The sequence below is a fragment of the Haliaeetus albicilla genome, chromosome 11, assembly GCF_947461875.1.
Source record: "Haliaeetus albicilla chromosome 11, bHalAlb1.1, whole genome shotgun sequence".
NCBI classification, from domain to species: Eukaryota; Metazoa; Chordata; class Aves; order Accipitriformes; family Accipitridae; genus Haliaeetus; species Haliaeetus albicilla.
Window position 1 is genome coordinate 42650928 of NC_091493.1, and position 16699 is coordinate 42667626.

General features: G+C 69.1%; 4 protein-coding genes across 5 annotated transcripts; 3 read left to right on the forward strand and 1 right to left on the reverse strand.

The window, feature by feature from the left end:
• Positions 1–4016, forward strand: AP1M2 (adaptor related protein complex 1 subunit mu 2). Its single transcript, XM_069797440.1, has 12 exons — positions 1–498; positions 715–871; positions 945–1012; positions 1111–1241; positions 1318–1465; positions 1962–2088; positions 2188–2330; positions 2402–2473; positions 2569–2727; positions 2846–2971; positions 3723–3798; positions 3873–4016. Exons 1-12 carry the CDS (start codon positions 457–459, stop codon positions 3893–3895), a joined length of 1272 nt encoding a protein of 423 aa, XP_069653541.1. The 5' UTR covers positions 1–456; the 3' UTR covers positions 3896–4016.
• A 151-nt stretch (positions 4017–4167) lies between these two features.
• On the forward strand, positions 4168–8699 carry KRI1 (KRI1 homolog). 2 transcript variants are annotated; one of them, XM_069797441.1, is made up of 19 exons: positions 4168–4326; positions 4448–4521; positions 5109–5214; positions 5310–5415; positions 5529–5586; positions 5675–5724; positions 5823–5916; positions 6006–6080; positions 6191–6309; positions 6390–6504; positions 6591–6686; positions 6776–6946; positions 7023–7098; positions 7207–7286; positions 7391–7520; positions 7608–7738; positions 7837–7901; positions 8007–8102; positions 8198–8699. In XM_069797441.1, the coding sequence occupies exons 1-19, from the start codon at positions 4245–4247 to the stop codon at positions 8514–8516; spliced, it is 2043 nt and encodes a 680-aa protein (XP_069653542.1). In that variant the 5' UTR covers positions 4168–4244; the 3' UTR covers positions 8517–8699. The 2 variants fall into 2 exon arrangements, with proteins under 2 accessions (XP_069653542.1, XP_069653543.1); XM_069797442.1 differs by lacking the exon at positions 4448–4521 and having other exon boundaries at positions 4210–4326.
• ATG4D (autophagy related 4D cysteine peptidase) lies at positions 8594–11620 on the reverse strand. Its single transcript, XM_069797443.1, has 10 exons — positions 11330–11620; positions 11162–11245; positions 10822–10995; positions 10241–10715; positions 10083–10147; positions 9833–9972; positions 9621–9699; positions 9453–9529; positions 9236–9355; positions 8594–9139 (listed from the first exon to the last, which is right to left on the reverse strand). The coding sequence occupies exons 1-10, from the start codon at positions 11448–11450 to the stop codon at positions 8966–8968; spliced, it is 1509 nt and encodes a 502-aa protein (XP_069653544.1). The 5' UTR covers positions 11451–11620; the 3' UTR covers positions 8594–8965.
• Positions 11621–13160: 1540 nt separating this feature from the next.
• On the forward strand, positions 13161–15905 carry S1PR5 (sphingosine-1-phosphate receptor 5). The gene is made up of 2 exons (XM_069795716.1): positions 13161–13238; positions 14722–15905. The coding sequence occupies exon 2, from the start codon at positions 14760–14762 to the stop codon at positions 15903–15905; it is 1146 nt and encodes a 381-aa protein (XP_069651817.1). The 5' UTR covers positions 13161–13238; positions 14722–14759.
• The last annotated feature ends 794 nt before the right edge of the window (positions 15906–16699 follow it).

Genomic DNA, 16699 nt, shown 5'->3' on the forward strand with positions numbered 1-16699 from the left:
TGGGGGATCTGGGTGTCAGGGGTGCTGCTGGGTCCCCCCAGGATGGAATGAGAGACCCGGGCACCCAAGGGTGCATGCACACCCCCCCCAGGGGGGTAGGGGACCCAGGCTGCTGCAGGACCCCCCCCAGGCTGGGTTGGGGCACCCAGGGTGCTCCACAGACCCCCCCCCCCCAAACCCGGGATGGGCGACCCAAGCATCCAGGAGCTGCCCCCCCATCCCAGTCTGAGGGTCCCTTGGGTGGGGGGGTCCCAACCCACGTCCCCCCACAAGACCACCCAGCTTGTCTAGAGGTGGCCGTGCCACCCATGGGGTGGCCGAGCCCCCCCCCGTGGGGGTCCGTGGGGCTGGGCCGTCCCCTTTAAGGCCCCCACGCACCTGTGGGCGCAGCTGCTCACCTGGCGCAGGTGACGGTGACGGTGACGGTGACGACACGGTGGCTGCCGGGGCCCCGCCATGGCCGCCTCTGCCCTCTTCATCCTGGACCTCAAGGGGAAGGTGAGACACCCCCCCCCCACACACACACACACCCCCCTCCCACCACCACCCCAAAGACCCCCCGGGGGGGGACACCCCATTGTCCCCCCTCTGGTCTTGAAGGTCAGCCAAGGTCAACGGTGGAGCCTGGCGGTGACCCCCGTGACCCCGGGGATGGGGTGAGCGATTTTGGGGGGGTACCCCCCACCTCTGACACACCCCCCCCCCTCCCCGCAGCCGCTGATCAGCCGCAACTACAAGGGGGACGTGGGGCTGGGGGAGATTGAGCACTTCATGGGGCTGCTGCTGCAGCGGGAGGAGGAGGGGGCCCTCACCCCCCTCCTGACCCACGGCAAGGTCCATTTCCTCTGGATCAAACACGCCAACCTCTACCGTATCCTTACGGAACGCCCTCCCCACGGACCCCCCCACTCCGGTGTTCCCCCCTTTCCTTAACCCCCCCCCAGTGGTGGCCACCACCAAGAAGAACGGCAACGCTTCCTTGGTCTACTCCTTCCTCTACAAGGTGGTGGAGGTGAGGTTTGGGGGGGGGGGCTCGGGTCCCCCCAGTTTGGGGGAGCTCCTCTCCCTGGGGAGTGCGTGGGGTGATGGAGGCACTCCCCCCCCGGCCAGGTCTTCTGTGAGTACTTCAAGGAGCTGGAGGAGGAGAGCATCCGCGACAACTTCGTCATCATCTACGAGCTCCTGGACGAGCTGATGGACTTTGGCTTCCCGCAGACCACGGACAGCAAGATCCTGCAGGAGTGAGCGGGGCCAGGGGGGGCCGGAGGGGGCGTCGGGACCCCCCCACATCCCCCTCACCCCCCCCACCCACCGCAGGTACATCACGCAGGAGGGTAACAAGCTGGAGACAGGCAAATCCCGCGTCCCCACCACGGTCACCAACGCCGTGTCCTGGCGCTCCGAGGGCATCAAGTACAAGAAGAACGAGGTCTTCATCGACGTCATTGAGTCGGTGAACCTGCTGGTGAGACGGGGGGGACGACACACCTGTAAACTGGGGGGAAGGGGGCTGTTGGGGTCCTGCTGCAGCGGGGGCTGCGCCGGGTCCGTGGTGGGGTGGGGAACCAGTGATGGGAATGGTGATGGTGGTGGGATTGGTGATGGGGCTGATGATGGTGATGCTGGGGTGATGGTGACGATGGTGATGATGGGGATGGGACCAGTGATGGGGCTGGTGATGAGGATGGGGATGGAGACAATTGTGGTGACGGGGATGAGGGTTGGAGCGGTGATGGGGATGAGGATGGTGACGTTGATGGGGATGGGGACGGTGATAGTGATGGGGTCAGTGATGGGGATGGGGATGGTGACATTGATGGGGACGGTGATGGTGATGAGTATGGTCATGGGGATGGGGATGATGACATTGATGGGGACGGTGATGGTGATGGTGATGAGGATGGGAATGGTGATGGGGACGGTGATGGGGACGGTGATGAAGCTGGTGCCGGTGCCCGCAGGTGAGCGCCAACGGCAGCGTGCTGCTGAGCGAGGTGGTGGGCACCATCAAGCTGAAGGTCTTCCTCTCGGGGATGCCCGAGCTGCGCCTGGGCTTGAATGACCGTGTCCTCTTCGAGCTGACGGGGCGTGAGTGCTGCCGGGTGGGCTTGGGGACAGCCCCGTCTCAGGGGGGTGACGTGTGCCCATCCCCTCGTCACCCCCCGGACACCGTCCATCCCTCCCCAGGAGGCAAGAACAAGTCGGTGGAGCTGGAGGACGTGAAGTTCCACCAGTGCGTCCGGCTCTCCCGCTTCGACAACGACCGCACCATCTCTTTCATCCCCCCCGATGGAGACTTCGAGCTCATGTCCTACCGCCTCAACACCCAGGTGGGGGCCGGGCCCACCCGGGGGGGGGACGACACAGGGGACACGGGGGTGACCCTTTTCCTCCCACCCAGGTGAAGCCGCTCATCTGGATCGAGTCAGTCATTGAGAAGTTCTCCCACAGCCGGGTGGAAATCATGGTCAAGGTGAGATGTCGGGGAGGTCACCACCGCCACCAGGGACCCCCAGCCGCCCCTGACCCCCCCCCACCCCGCTTCTCTCCCCTTCTCCTCTCCCCAAGGCCAAGGGCCAGTTCAAGAAGCAGTCGGTGGCCAACGGGGTGGAGATCGCCGTGCCGGTGCCCAGTGACGCCGACTCCCCCAAATTCAAGACGAGCGTGGGTTCCGCCAGGTACCTCCCGGAGAGGAACCTCGTCATCTGGACCATCAAATCCTTCCCGGTGAGGTTGCCCACCCCGCCATCCCTGACGCCGGGGGTCCCCCTCGTCGGGTTTTCCCCCAGCCGGCTGCCGCGGCGCGTGGTCCGGCACCGTCCCCAGCCCTGCGGGTGCCGCGCAGGGGGGAAAGGAGCACCTGATGCGCGCCCACTTCGGTCTGCCCAGCGTGGAGAAGGAGGAGGAGGAGGGTCGGCCCCCCATCTCCGTCCGCTTCGAGATCCCCTACTTCACCGTCTCGGGCATCCAGGTACCACCCGGGGAGGGGGACGTGGCCCGTGGTGTCCCCGGGGAAGTGTCCCGTGTGTTTTGGGGACAGGACGGAGGGGATGTGGCCCGTGGGGTCCCCAGGGAAGGGGGTCCCATGTGTTTTGGGGACAGGATGGAGGGGACATGGCCCGTGGGGTCCCCAGGGAAGTGTCCTGTGTGTTTTGGGGGGGCAATGTGGCCTGTGGGGTCCCCAGGGAAGGGGGTCCCCTGTGTTTTGGGGACAGGATGGAGGGGACATGGCCTGTGGGGTCCCCAGGGAAGGGGGTCCCGTGTGTTTTGGGGGGTATATGGCCCGTAGGGTCCCCAGGGAAGGGGGTCCCGTGTGTTTTGGGGACAGGATGGAGGGGACGTGGCCTGTGGGGTCCCCAGGGAAGGGGGTCCTGTGTGTTTTGGGGGGGGAAGTGGCCCATGGGGTCCCTGGGGAAAGGGTTGCCGTGTATTCTTGGGGGGGAAGTGGCCCGTGCGGTCCCCGGGGAAGTGTCCCGTGTGTTTTGGGGGGAAGTGGCCCGTGGGGTCCCCAGGGAAGGGGGTCCTGTGTGCTTTGGGGACAGGGTACAGGAACATGGCCCCTTGCATCCCCATGGGGGTGGCCTGTTTTGGGGGCGGGGGGGCAGTGAATGTCCCCTCTGCACCAGGGGGAGCTGGGGGGGTGTCAGGATGCCCGGGGGTGGGTCGGGGTGCCCGGGAGGGGTGTTGGGGGGGGGGTCCATCCCCACCTTCCCCCCCTGCAGGTGCGGTACATGAAGATCATCGAGAAGAGCGGGTACCAGGCGCTGCCCTGGGTGCGCTACATCACCCAGAGCGGGGGTGAGTCCGGGACCCCCCCGGGACCCCCCCGGACACCGCCCCCCCCCCCCTCACCCCCACTCTTCCTCTTACAGACTACCAGCTCCGCACCAGCTAAGGGCGGGGGGGGGCTCCCCGGACCACCATGGACACCCCCCCCTCCGGACACCCCCCCCCCGCGCCCCCCCTCCTCCTCTGTGCCTATAAAGATGGAGCTGAGACCACCGGCCCCGTGGATATGTTTGGGGGGGTGGGGGTGGGCCCCACCGGTGGGCACGGCGCGTTTACCCTTTTAAGAACGGGATGGGGCGGGGCTGTCGGGAGGGGCGGGACGGGGCTGCCGGGAGGGGCGGGGCTGCCGGGAGGGGCGTGACGTGGCTGTCGGGAGGGGCGTGGCGTGGCGTGGCCGTCGCACCCACGTGACGGGGGAGCCGGAAGCGGCGGTCACGTGGAGGGGGAGAGAGAAGATGCCGGAGCCGGAGCTGCGGGTGAACGCGGCCTTCGCGCAGCGCTACGGCCGGTACCGGCGGCGCGAGGAGCTGCAGCGGCGTGAGAGGGGCGGGGCCAGGGGTGGGCGGGGCCGGGGGTACCGGGAGGGGGACACCGGGGACCGGGGGGGGGGGTCGGTTTTCGCCGCCCCGCGGTGCCGGTAGCTGAGGGCTCCCCGCAGTGCAGGACCGGTACGGGGACACCGGGGGCGGCTCCAGCTCCGAGTCCGAGTCCGAATCCAGCGGGGATGAGGTGGTGAGTGGCGGCGGGAGCTGTGTTCCCCCCCCCCCCAAACTCCTGGGTCCCTGCTCAGATGCCTGCGTGCCCCGCCTGGACCCCCCCCAAACTCCTGGGACCCCCCCCAAAATCCCAGGCCCCCACCAGACACCTGACCCCCCCACCTCCTTTGGACTCCCCATAAACGCCTGGTCCCCCCCCAGATACCTGCATCACCCCCCCCTAGACTCCTGGGTGTCCCCCCCCAAACTGTTGGGTCCCCCCCCAGACTCCCAGGTCACCCTCAGACACCTGCATCACCCCCCCAGTACATCTGGGTCCGTCTCTCCCCCCCCTCCCCCAAACTCCTGGGACCCCCCAAACATTTGGTTCCCCCCCCCAGACACCTGGGTCCCCTCCCTGGACATCTGGGTCCCCCCAAACTCCTGGGTGTCCCCCCCCAAACTGTTGGGTCCCCTTCCGGCTGCCTGGGTGCCCCCCCCAGACTCCCCCCAAACTCCTGGGTCCCCCCCCAGACACCTGTGTCACCCGTCAGGACATCTAGGTCCCCCCTGGACTCCTGGGACCCCCCCCAAACTCTTGGGTGTCCCGTGTCCCCTCCCCAGGCCCTCGACCCCCGCTTGGAGCGGGATTTCTACCGCACCCTGGCGCTGCTGAAGACGCGGGACCCCCGAATCTACCAGCAGGACACCACCTTCTACAGCCAGCAAGGTACTGGGGGGGGCATGTCCCCCCCCCAAAACCCCTTGGGGGGGGGGTCCCCAAAATGGGGGGGCATCCCCAAACCCTGTTCCCTCCATCCCCAGACTCGTTGTCAGGGAGCGATGCTGAGGAGGAGGAGGATGAAGGGCGCCCGGCAAAGCCGATGTACCTGAAGGATTACGAGAGGAAGGTGGTGCTGGAGAAGGAGGGGTGAGGAGGGGGCCTTATTTTGGGGGGGTGGGGGGTGCCTTATTTTTGGGGGGAGGCGTGTCCTGGGCTGAGCCCCCCCCAGGCAGGCTCTGACCCTCCTGCTTTCCCCACAGCAAATACGTGGACGAGGAAGATGAGGAAGATGAAGAGGCAGCAGCTGAGCGGAGGAAGGTGGGTTGGGGGCCTGCATGTGACCCCCCCCCAAATTACTCTGACGCCCCCAGCACTGACAAACCCCCCCCCCAATTTCTCCCCACAGCGAGTGGCCTCCAGGAGCTACGTGGAGGAGCAGCAGGAGCTGAAGGAGAGGTGGGGGGGCTGCGACATTCAGGGGGGCTGCCACGCTTTGGGGGTGGGGGGGGCTCCTCAGCACTGGGGGGATAACTGTGTGCCCCCCCCCCCGGCAGCTTCCGAGCCTTCGTGGCCGACAGCGAAGAGGAGGAGGAGGAGGAGGGGGGATCTGCCCTGCTCCGGCGGCGCAGTCAGACAGCAGAGGAGAAGGTGAGGCTGGGGGGGAGTTGGGGAGGACACAGGGGGGGTTTGGGGTGGGGGGGGGCCCTCGGGACTGACGCTGTGTGTGTTCCCCCCAGGAGCGGGAGGAGGAGGATTACATACGCTGGCTGAAGGGGCAGGGGGAAGCCCCTCTGGAGCCGCTGCAGGACCTGGTGAGAGGGCTGAGGCCGGGCACAGCTCGTGGCAGCGATGGCCCTGGGATTGCAGAGTGCTGCGTCCCCCCCCGAGCCCCCCTTGTCCCCACATCCCCCCCGTCCCGCAGGTCCCCCTCCAGCAGTACTGGACCGACCCAGCGCTGGACCCCGGTGAGCGCTTCCTGCGGGATTACGTCCTGAACCAGGGCTACCACGAGGAAGAGGAGGAGGAAGAGGATGCCGAAGGGTAAGCGGGGAGCCCCCCCGACCCCCCAAAAACCCATCGCACCCCCCCTCACCCCCCCCCCCACGTGTCCCCCCACCCAGGGGGTCCCCGCTCCGGCTGGCCGATTCCTCAGATGAGGGCGAGCTGTTCCTGGCGAAGCAGGAGGATTTCGAACGTCGCTACAATTTCCGCTTCGAGGAGCCCGACGCCGAGCAGGTGGGGGGTGGCAAAATTTGGGAGGGGCGGGGGTGGTGGTACAGTTTGGGGGTGAGGGGTGCTGACCCTAGCCCCCCCCCCCCAAGGTGAAGACGTACCCCCGGAACATCCCCACCTCGGTGCGACGACGGGACGAGCGGCGGAAGGAGAAGCGGGAGCAGATTCGGGAGAGGAAGAGGAAGGTGAGGGGATGAAGCCAAGGGGGGCAGGCAGCATCCGTCTGCCATGTGTCTGTCCCGTCCCCCCCGGCACCGCGTCTGTCCGTCTGTAGGAGAAGGCGCGGAAGCAGGAGGAGCTGAAGCAGCTGAAGAACCTGAAGCGGGAGGAAATGGCCGCCCGGCTGGCCCGGCTGCGGGAGGCCACCGGCAACACCGTTGTCGGCTTCACCGAAACCTTCCTGGAGGAAGACTTTGACCCGGCCCGGCATGACCAGCTGATGGCGGTGGGTGCCCCCCACCCATGACCCCCCCCATCTCCCCGTCCCCACTGACCCCCCCTCTCTGCTCTCCCCCCCCCAGGAATATTTCGGTGACGATTATTACGGCCGAGGGGAGGAGGAGAAGCCGCAGTTTGAGGAGGAGGAGGGGCTGGACGGTGAGTGGGGGGGCTCAGAGGTGGGGGATGACGACTGTCACCCCCCCAATCCCCGAGGGGACATCACTGTGTGTGTGTGCCCCCCCCCCCCCCCCCCCCCCCCCGCAGATGACTGGAACTGGGACGCCTGGACGGGCCGGGAGGAGGGGGGCGAGCGCGAGCCCCACTGCGAGGACCCCGATTTCGTGGTACGTGTGTATCCCCCCCGAGGCTGAGGCTGGGAGGAACTCATCACAGGGATGGGTGGCACAGGCAGGCCCCCCCACCCCCTCCTTTCCACCCCCCCCCCCAGATGGACGCTGACTATGACCCGGCGGCCCCCCCAGCCCCTAAACAGCGGCAGCCCCCGGTGCTGGGGAAGAAGCGGCGCAAGACGCGGTTCAGGGAGGCAGTGGAGCGGGAAAAGCCAGCATTCGACCCCGGTGAGTGCTGGGACCCCCCACCCCTCAAGTCCTGGGACCCCCCCAAACCCCTGACACCCCCCAAACCCCTGCTTTCCCCCCCCGCAGCCACCAGCACCTTCGAGCAGTACCTGGACGAGTTTTACCGCCTGGACTACGAGGACCTGGTGGGGGACCTGCCCTGTCGCTTCAAGTACCGCAACGTCCTCCCCTGCGACTTCGGCCTCACCACCGACGAGGTAGAGTCCGCCCAGCCCCCCCCCGGGGGGGTCTGTGCCCCCCCTGGGTTGTCTGTGCCCCCCAACTCTGCCCTGTGTCCTTCCTCCCCCTTCCCCAGATTCTGGCAGCCGATGACAAGGAGCTGAACCGCTGGTGCTCCCTGCGCAAGACCTGCATGTACCGGTGAGGGGGGGAGGGGGCGTTTCTTTTACCCAAAATGGGGGTGTGGGGGGGTCCTGTGTGTGCCCCCCCCTGTTTTGGGGGGCTCACCGCACCCCTCGCCTGCAGGTCGGAGCAGGAGGAGAGGCAGGATCAGGCCAACTACAGCCGGCGGGCACAGAACGCCTGGAAGAAGCAGCAGATCTTCAAATCCCTGGCGGCCACGTACGTGGGGGGGGATTTGGGGAGGGGGGGGCACCGGGGAGGGGTTTGGAGGGGTACACAGCCCCCCCCCCTCACCCCCATCCCACCCTCCCCAGGCCAGAGGAGCCGCAGCCAGCACTGTCGGCCAAGCCCAAGCTGGGAAAGAAAGGCCGGGACAAGCGGAAACAGTCAGAGGAGTCTGAGGCCTCGGGGTCCCCCCCCGCGGCGGCCCCCCCCCACCCCGGGGGGGCCCGGCGCTGGGGTTCGGCACCCCTGGGGCCGGCGGTTCGCCTGGGGGGCCGGGATTTCACGGGGAAGCGGTTGGAAGCCTTCGGCCTCAATCCCCGACGTCTCCGGTACCGGCAGCTTCTCCGGCAGCGGCGCAAAAAGGGGGGGGGCAGGGGGGGGAAGGAAAGAAAGCCCCCCCGGCCCTGATCCGGCGCTGGCGGGGGGGAGCGGGACATACACAGGCGGTGACAGAGAAACACCGTAACGCACCACGCCAGCCGCGCTCTGGTTCAAGTTCATCTTTAATCTGGGGAGGGGGTAACGGACGGACAGACGGACGAGGGGGGGTCCTGAGTGGAGCAATAAATAATGCCCCCCCCCTCGCCATGAGCAGCGTGTGTCAGCCAAAAAAACACCACAATGGGGTTGGGGGGGTCCCTGTGCTGGGAGGAGTGGTGGAGGGGGCTCGGCTTGGCCCCCCCCGCCACAGCCGGGATTCAGCAAACGCCGGCCCTGAGCTCCGGTCCTGGCACGGCACAGTAGTGAACCAAAACCCTGAGGGGGGGGATTGTCCCCACGGCCCCCCCCAAACCGTGGTGACACCACGCCGGGGGGGTCTGATCCAGTGTATGGGGTTGGGGGAGGGTGGGGGGGGGTCAGAGGAAGACGAACTCGTCAGCGCCGGGTTTTTTGGGGCGCTTGCCGGCGCGGGGGGGTGGCGGCGGTGGGGGGGGGCGAGAGCCGAGCGGCTCCAGGCCGTGGTCCTGCGCCTGACCCTCCGCCACCGTGAAGATGGGGTAACGTTCCGGCGCCGAGGGGGGGGTCAGGACCTGGAAAGGGCGGGGGGGGGGGAATAAAGGGTTAGAAAAAACCAGGAGGGGGCACCCCAAAAGCCACCGTTCCCCCCCCCGGCAGCGGGTACTCACGCGGGTGAGGTCAGAGCAGAGCTCGTCCAGGTCTGGCCCGGCGGCGGCGTAGAAGCCAATGGTGCAGCTGGGATCCATCTTCCCAAAGGCCATTTTCCGGGGCGAGCTGCAGTGGAAGGACTTTGGGGGGGGGGGCAAAAAAAATAATTTTTGGGGGGTTACACCCTCCTGCCCCCCCCCCCCATTTTATCAGGGTGTCGTCCCCCCCAGCACCCACCTGCAAGGGGAAGTTCTCCCGGGAAGTGTCGACGAAGGGCTGGCAGTAGTGGGGGTCCAGGTAGAGCAAGAAGTCGTCTGGGGCGAGGTGGGGGGGCCAAAAATCAGTCGGTGTGTCGTGTCCCCTCCCCAGCCGCATCCCCAACCCACGCGGCACCAGCGCGGCTACCTTGGAAGCCGACGAAGTAGAGGGAATGCCGGGGTTTGCCGCCGATGATGCCCACGCAGGATTTCAGCTTCAGCAGCTCCTGGAGCGGGGGGGGGGAAACAGACACGGGGGGGTCAGCGGTGGCAGCACCGGGATCCATTTCCTGGCACAACCAGGAGGAAGAACCGGTGTCGGTGATGCAGCAGAGCCCCCGGCCTGCCGTGGTTCCCCACCTTGACGCAATCCACGTAGACGGGGTTCAGGGTCTCCCCCCCCAACCGCACCGGCACCAGGACGACGACGGCGCGGCGCTGCCCCGGCACCGTCCGCTCGGCGTCCCCCTGCACCAGGCCAGCGACATCCCCTTTGTAAACTGCCAGAAAAAAAAAAAAAAAAAAGGAGTTGAGGGCAGGGGGGCTCCTCATCCTGGATCCCCCCCCCCCAAAATCGGGGAGGGGGAAGCCCCCCCACGCCGGCACGTACCGGTGCAGTCCTGAGAGACGTAGACGGAGAGACCGCTGGTCTCCGGGCAGGTTTCCACCGCTCTCCTGCCGCGGAAAGAGGATGAATCCCGGCGAGCCGCCCCCCCGCCGCCAAAATGAGGGGGAGGAACCCCCTCCCGACACCCCCTCCCCGCTCACCGAAGGATGTGGGCGACGATGGAAGGACCGTACCAATCCCCGGCTTTTTTCCCGGCGTTCCGACCCAGCTCTACCAAACGATGGATGCCGAAAGGCGCCCGGGGGTGGTCGGCGAACCAGGCCACGATGGTGCGGTGCCGCCGCTCAGCCTCCCGTTGGATCCCTGCCCGGCCCGGGGGGTCTCGTGTCCGCACCGGGGGGGCTTGCATCCGTCCTGGGGGGTCTCGTGTCTGCGCTGGGGGATCTTGCGTCCGTTCTGGGGGGTCCCGCGTCCATCCTGGAGGGTCTCGTGTCCGTCCTGGGGGCTCTTGTGTCTGCACTGGGGGGTCTCGTGCCTGTCCCAGGAGGTCCCGTGTCCCTCCTGGGGGGTCCCGTGTCCCTCCCGGGGGGTCTCGCATCCCTCCCGGGGGGTCCCTCGCTCGCCAGGACCCAGCCACTGTCTCCACCTCCGGCATCGCCTCGGACCACATCCAGTCTAGAACGGAGAAGGGGGTGTCGGGGTGACGCGGGGACCCCCCCGGGGGTCTCGGGGGGCCGCACGTGTGTGTGTGTGCGTGCGTGTGCCCCCCCCGACCCCTTACCCCTGCCCAGGAGGTGCAGGACGAGCCCCTGGGCCAGCAGCATCTGGGCGGTGCGCAGCATGCAGCCCCAGCCGCAGTCCGTGCTCCAGGGGGTCCCCGCCAGCGCCGGGAAGCCCCGCCGGTAGGTCAGCCACAACCGGGAGGAGAAATCCCGCTGGAAACGGTCCAGATCCTCTGCGGGGGGGGGGGCGGGTTGAAAAGAGAAGAGATGAGTGGGGAACTCTCGCCCCCCCGGGGGACCCCCGGGACCCCCGTTCCCGCTGCGGCGGGGGGGGGGGAGAAGAGAAGAGATGAGTAGGGCCCTCTCGCCCCCCCCGGGACCCCCGTTGCCGGTACTCACCGTCGGCGGCCGGGCGGTAGGCCCGTCCCAGGAGGTGGAGGGGGGAGAGTTTGTTGAAATGGGTCTTGGGTCGCACCGTCCAGCCTGGGGGGGGGGGGGGGGGGATGTAAAAAAACCGGGAGTCAGGGTCCCCCGTCCCGGTGCGTCCCGGTGTGTCCCGCCTCGCACCGTATCGGACGCTGTTCCAGGCCGAGAGGAACCGGCCCCGGGCCCCTTCTTCGGCCGCCGGGGGGGTCCCGCCGCCGCCCCCCCCCCGCCTCCGCCGCTGCCCGCTCGGTGCCGAGCTCATGGCGGCGGCGGCGGCGCGCGGGGAGGGGCGTGTCCCCGGCGGGGTGGGCGGGGCCGCAGCCGGGCGGTACCGGGATCGGGGCCCTCCGTCGCCGCCGCCGGCGCCGCCATCTTTGTCGAGGGCGACGGTGGCGGAGGGGAGGCGCTGAAGGGCGGAAGTGGAGGCGGAAGGGGCGGGGCGAAGGGAGGAAGGGGTGGGGAGGAGGGGTCGCCGCGGTGACGGGGGGCGGCTGTCACTGCGCGGGGGGGGCAGGGGGCTACCCCCACACCGAGGGGGGTCCCGGGCCCATGGAGGGGGGTCCCAGCCCCGTAGAGAGGGTCCGAGCTCCATAGGGGGGGGTCCCAGCCCCATGGAGGGGGGTCCCAGCCCCATAGAGGGGGTCCGAGCTCCATAGAGGGGGGTCCCAGCCCCATGGAGGGGGGTCTCAGCCCCATGGAGGGGGGTCCCAGCCCCATAGAGGGGGTCCGAGCTCCATAGAGGGGGGTCCCAGCCCCATGGAGGGGGGTCTCAGGCCTATGGAGGGGGGTCCCAGCCCCATGGAGGGGGGTCCCAGCCCCATAGAGGGGGTCCGAGCTCCATAGAGGGGGGTCCCAGCCCCATGGAGGGGGGTCTCAGCCCCACAGTTGATGGCTGTTAGCCCCACAGAGGGGTGCCAGCCCCACAGAGGGGGGTCCCAGCCCCGTGGAGAGGGGTCTCGGCCCCATAGAGCGAGGTCCCAGCCCCACCGATTGGGGTGCCAGCCCCACAGACCAACGTGGGGCTGGTGCCAGCGCAGGCACCGTGGGACCGGGGACCCTCAGGCTCCGGCCGCCCCCAACCACAGGGCCCCCCACCCCATGGCAGCCGTGGGGCTGGGCCCCCCCACCCCCCCGCCCCATACCGGTGTGGGGCTGGGTGCCGGCGTGGGTGCGCCGGTGCCGCGGGCGCCTTTGGCAGCGCCGAACCCAGCACCTGCCCCCGCCCGGGGGGGTTCCCAGCACCCACACTGGGGGGGAGCCCTGCCCGGTCCCCCCCGCCCCGTGGGACCCACACGTCTGGGCCCCACAGCCACCTGACCCCGTGGGACCCACACGTCTGAGCCCTACTGACCCCCCACCCGTGGGGCCCGTGGGAGGATTGGGGTTCCCCATGTGGAGTGAGGGTGCAGGTTGGGGCCTGCCTGGACAGACGGACGGACGGACAGACAGGGGGTGGAGGGGGGGGGGGGGCCCGACCGGTTTGGCAGTGGGGCTGTCCCACGTGGCATGGCGGTGGGTGCTGGGGTGGGGACCCACGATGGGTGGACAGGGTTGGGGGCACATCTGGGGGGGGGTTGAGCACATCTGGGGGGGCTGGGGAACATCTGGGGGGGTCCCGAGCACATCTGGGGGACTGGGGATCATCTGGGGGGAGTGGGGAACATATGGGGGTCTTGAGCACATCTGGGGGCTGGGGAATATATGGGGAGGCTGGGGCACATCTCGGGGGGCTTGAACACAACTGGGGGGCTTGGGAACATCTGGGGGGTCCCCGAGCACATCTGGGGGTTGGGGCACATCTTGGGGGGTCTTGAACACATCTGGGGGGCTGGGGCACATCCGGGGGGCTCCTGCATTGCTCAGGCAGGTGATGGGGGGGAGTTTCGGGGCTCGCAGGGGCCGCTCCCCCCGGGGGGTCCCGCAGTGAGGTGGGGGGGGGTCGGGGGGAGGGAGGAGCGGCTCCGCCCCCCCCCGCCCCGCCCGGCCCCGCCCGGCCCCGCCCGCCCCACCGGAGCCAGCGCGGAGCGGCGGAGCGGAGCCGGGTCCCACGGTGAGTCCGGGGGGGGCGGGCAGGGACCCCCCCCTCCGATCCCCCCCCACGCGGGGAACGGACTCGAGGGGGGGGCGATACCGAGGGTGGGGGCTGTGGGGAAACTGAGGCACGGAAGGGGAGGGGGGAGGCCGGCGCTATGGGGCTGGGGGGGGGCTATTCCGACCCCCCCCATACACGGAACGGGACCCCCCAGCCCCGTCCGGCACTGGGGGGCGGCACCGGGAGCCCCACGGCTGCCCCACGGTGGGGGCCGGAGCTGCGTCCCGGCCCCACGGCTGCCCGGACCCCCAGTATTCTGCCCCACAGCTCCCCGGACCCCCAGTATCCTGCCCCACGGGTCTCCAGAGCCCAATTATCCTGCCCCACAGCTCTCTAGACCCCCTTATCCTGCCCCACGGCTCCCTGGACCCCCATTATCCTGCCCCACGGGTCTCTAGACCCCCCTATCCTGCCCCACAGCTCTCCAGACCCCATCATCCTGCCACACAGCTCCTGCCCCCCCATCTCCTCCTGTGGGGCGCCGGGTGGGACCCGCCAGCGCCGTGGGGCCTGGCCGCACCCATCTCACCCCAAATATTTGGGCAGGTCCCCCCCCTCTTCCACGGCGGGACCCCGCGGCCGCCCCCGACGCGCCGCCGCTCGCCCGGGCCCGCCTGGGTGGGTGGGTGGGTGGGAAGGGCGCGACGGCGGCGGCGGCGGGTGCCCCGCGGGGCCGTGGGGCAGGACCCACGCGAGCGCGCACGGCCCCTTCGGGGCGCGCGCTCGCAAACCCTTTCGGGGGGTGCCAAGATCCCGCGGGGCGCACGCTTGCAAGCACACGCGTGCGCACGCACGCCAACCCTTTAGGGCGCACACCTGCGAGCGCGCGGATGCACGCGGGCCTTTCGGGGCGCACGCTTGCGAGCTCGCATCCACGGGGGACCGTTTGGGGTCCACGCTTGCAAGCGCACGCTCGTGCACGGGCCAGTTGGGGCTCACACTCGCAAGCGTGCACACGCACGCAAGGCTTTCCAGGTGCACACTTGCAAGCGCGCACACGTGCACAGGCTGTTTTGGGTGCATGCCTGCAAGCGCACACATGCACAGAGACCATTTCGGGTGCACACTTGCAAGCACGCACATGCGCCCAGACCCTTTTGGGTGCACGTTTTGGGTGCAAGTGTGCACACACGCACAGACCGTTTTGGGTGCACATTTGCAAGCGTGCACACACGCACAAAGACCCTTTTGGGTGCACACTTGCAAGCGCACATGCACACAGAGCCTTTTGGGTGCACGCTCACAAGCACGCACGCGCGCACAGACCCTTTTGGGTGCTCACCTACAAGCGCGCACGTGCGTGCAAATGCATTGGGGTGCACGCTCACAAGCGCACACGCTGTTTGGGGCGCACGCTCGCGAGCAGACCCTTTTGGGTGCGCGCCCGCGAGCGCGCCGAGGCTCACCGCCCCCCCCCGTTCCGTGTGTTCCCCCCCCGCAGCTCTCCCCGCCATGTAGCCCCCCCGTCTCCCCCCCAGCATGGCGCCGGGGCCCTTCGCGGAGGACGCGGTTCTGGCCCTCCATTACAACTACACCGGGAAGCTGCACGCCGGGCGCTACCGGGGGGGCCTCCGCCCCGAGACCCTCCTCTTCCTCCTGGTGTGCGGCTTCATCGTGGTGGAGAACCTGGTGGTGCTGGTGACCATCTGGCGGACCAAGAAGCTCCACTCGCCCATGTTCTACCTGCTGGGCAACCTCACCCTCTCCGACCTGTTGGCCGGCGTCGCCTACACCGCCAACATCGTCCTCTCCGGCGCCAACACCTTCCGGCTGACGCCGGCGCTGTGGTTCCTGCGGGAGGGCGGCGTCTTCCTCACCTTGGCCGCCTCGGTCCTGAGCTTGCTGGCCATCGCGGTGGAGCGGCACCTGACCATGGCGCGGGTGCGGGTGGCGCGGGGGGACAAGCGGGGGCGGATGTGGTCGCTGGTGGCGGCCAGCTGGGGGGTCTCGGTGGCGCTGGCGGCGTTGCCGGGCCTGGGCTGGAACTGCCTGGGCGACCTGCCGGCGTGCTCCACCGTCCTCCCCCTCTACTCCAAGCGCTACGTCTTCTTCTGCGTCGCCGTCTTCCTCGCCATCCTCCTCACCATCGTCGTCCTCTACGCCCGCCTCTACCGCGCCGTCCGGCGCTCGGCCAACCTCCGCCCGTCGCCCAAGTCGCCGGCCCTGCTGAAGACGGTGACAGTGGTGGTGGGGACCTTCATCGCCTGCTGGTCGCCCCTCTTCCTCCTCCTGCTGCTGGACGCCTGGTGCTGCCCGCGGGCGTGCGCGGTGCTCTACCACGCCGACTACTTCTTGGGCTTGGCCATGGCCAACTCCTTGCTCAACCCCCTCATCTACACCGGCACCAGCCGCGAGATGTGCCGCGCCGTCCTGCGCCTGCTGCGGGGCGGGGGGTGCTGCCGCCGAGGGGGGGGCCCCGGCCGCGGCGGCAGCGGGGGACGCGGCGGCGGCGGCGGCACGTTGGGGGTCCCCAGTTTGGGGGGGGGAGCCGGGAGCGGGAGCCCCTCGGCGGGGAGGTCGTCGGCCAGGCGGAGGGGGGGGGAGAGCGGCGGGGGGGTGGGGGACACGAGTGGGGGGGTGGGGGGGGATGGGGGGGATGGGAAGGCGGGGGGGGCACAGGGGTGAGGGGGGGGGAGGTCCCGGCATCGTCATGTGTGTGTGTGTGTCCCCGTGTCACTGCGTGTGTGTGCGCGTGTGTGTGTCCGTGTCACTGCGTGTGTGTGTGTGTGTCCTGGCGCTGGGGGGGCTGGGGGTCCCCGTCCCCGTCCCCCCCCCGTTCCTGCCCCCCCCCGTTTTGTAACAAGTTTTTAATAAAAGGCCTTTTTTGGAGAGACCCCCCCCGCCTTGCTCGGTCCCTCCCCTGGAGTGGGACAGTGTGGGGACGTCAGGAGGGGGCACGGAGAGGGGGGGACACCCACAGGGGACACTGGGAGGGGGGGAACCTGTGGAGGACACTGGGGGGGACACACACTCATGGGGGACACTGGGAGGGGGCACTGGGAGGGAGGGACACCCATGGGTGACACTGGGAGGGGGGACACACTCACAGGTGGCACTGGGAAGGGAGACTGGGGGGGGGACACCCACGGGTGACACTGGGAAGGGGGCACTGGGGGGACACACACACCCAGGGGGGACACTGGGAGGGATACTGGGAGGGACACACAAACCCATGGGTGGCATTGGGAGGGGGCAGTGGGAGGTGGGGGAAAACCACAGGGGACACTGGGAGGGGACACTGGGAAGGGGGGACACAGCCACGGGGAATACTGGGAGGGGGCACTGGGGGGGGACAACACTAGGAGGGGGGCACACACCCATGGAGGACACTGGGAGGGGGGCACACTCATGGGAAACCCTGGGAGGGGGCACGGGGAGGGAGTGACACCCACGGGTGACACTGGGAGGGGTTACTGGGA

What these genes read in the sequence shown, in the direction of transcription:
- KRI1 (XM_069797441.1), top strand. Translation starts at nt 4,245, where the DNA reads ATGCCGGAGCCGGAGCTGCGGGTGAACGCGGCCTTCGCGCAGCGCTAC. An exon ending in CACCTTCTACAGCCAGCAAG is followed by an intron (nt 5,215 to 5,309) that starts GTACTGGGGGGG and finishes CTCCATCCCCAG; the next exon opens with ACTCGTTGTCAGGGAGCGAT. An exon ending in TTCAAATCCCTGGCGGCCAC is followed by an intron (nt 8,103 to 8,197) that starts GTACGTGGGGGG and finishes CACCCTCCCCAG; the next exon opens with GCCAGAGGAGCCGCAGCCAG.
- AP1M2 (XM_069797440.1), top strand. Translation starts at nt 457, where the DNA reads ATGGCCGCCTCTGCCCTCTTCATCCTGGACCTCAAGGGGAAG. An exon ending in GACAGCAAGATCCTGCAGGA is followed by an intron (nt 1,242 to 1,317) that starts GTGAGCGGGGCC and finishes CACCCACCGCAG; the next exon opens with GTACATCACGCAGGAGGGTA. An exon ending in TTGAGTCGGTGAACCTGCTG is followed by an intron (nt 1,466 to 1,961) that starts GTGAGACGGGGG and finishes CGGTGCCCGCAG; the next exon opens with GTGAGCGCCAACGGCAGCGT.
- ATG4D (XM_069797443.1), bottom strand. Translation starts at nt 11,450, where the DNA reads ATGAGCTCGGCACCGAGCGGGCAGCGGCGGAGGCGGGGGGGGGGCGGC. An exon ending in CTGGAACAGCGTCCGATACG is followed by an intron (nt 11,246 to 11,329) that starts GTGCGAGGCGGG and finishes CCCCCCCCCCAG; the next exon opens with GCTGGACGGTGCGACCCAAG. An exon ending in GGGAGAACTTCCCCTTGCAG is followed by an intron (nt 9,356 to 9,452) that starts GTGGGTGCTGGG and finishes CCCCCCCCAAAG; the next exon opens with TCCTTCCACTGCAGCTCGCC.
- S1PR5 (XM_069795716.1), top strand. Translation starts at nt 14,760, where the DNA reads ATGGCGCCGGGGCCCTTCGCGGAGGACGCGGTTCTGGCCCTCCATTAC.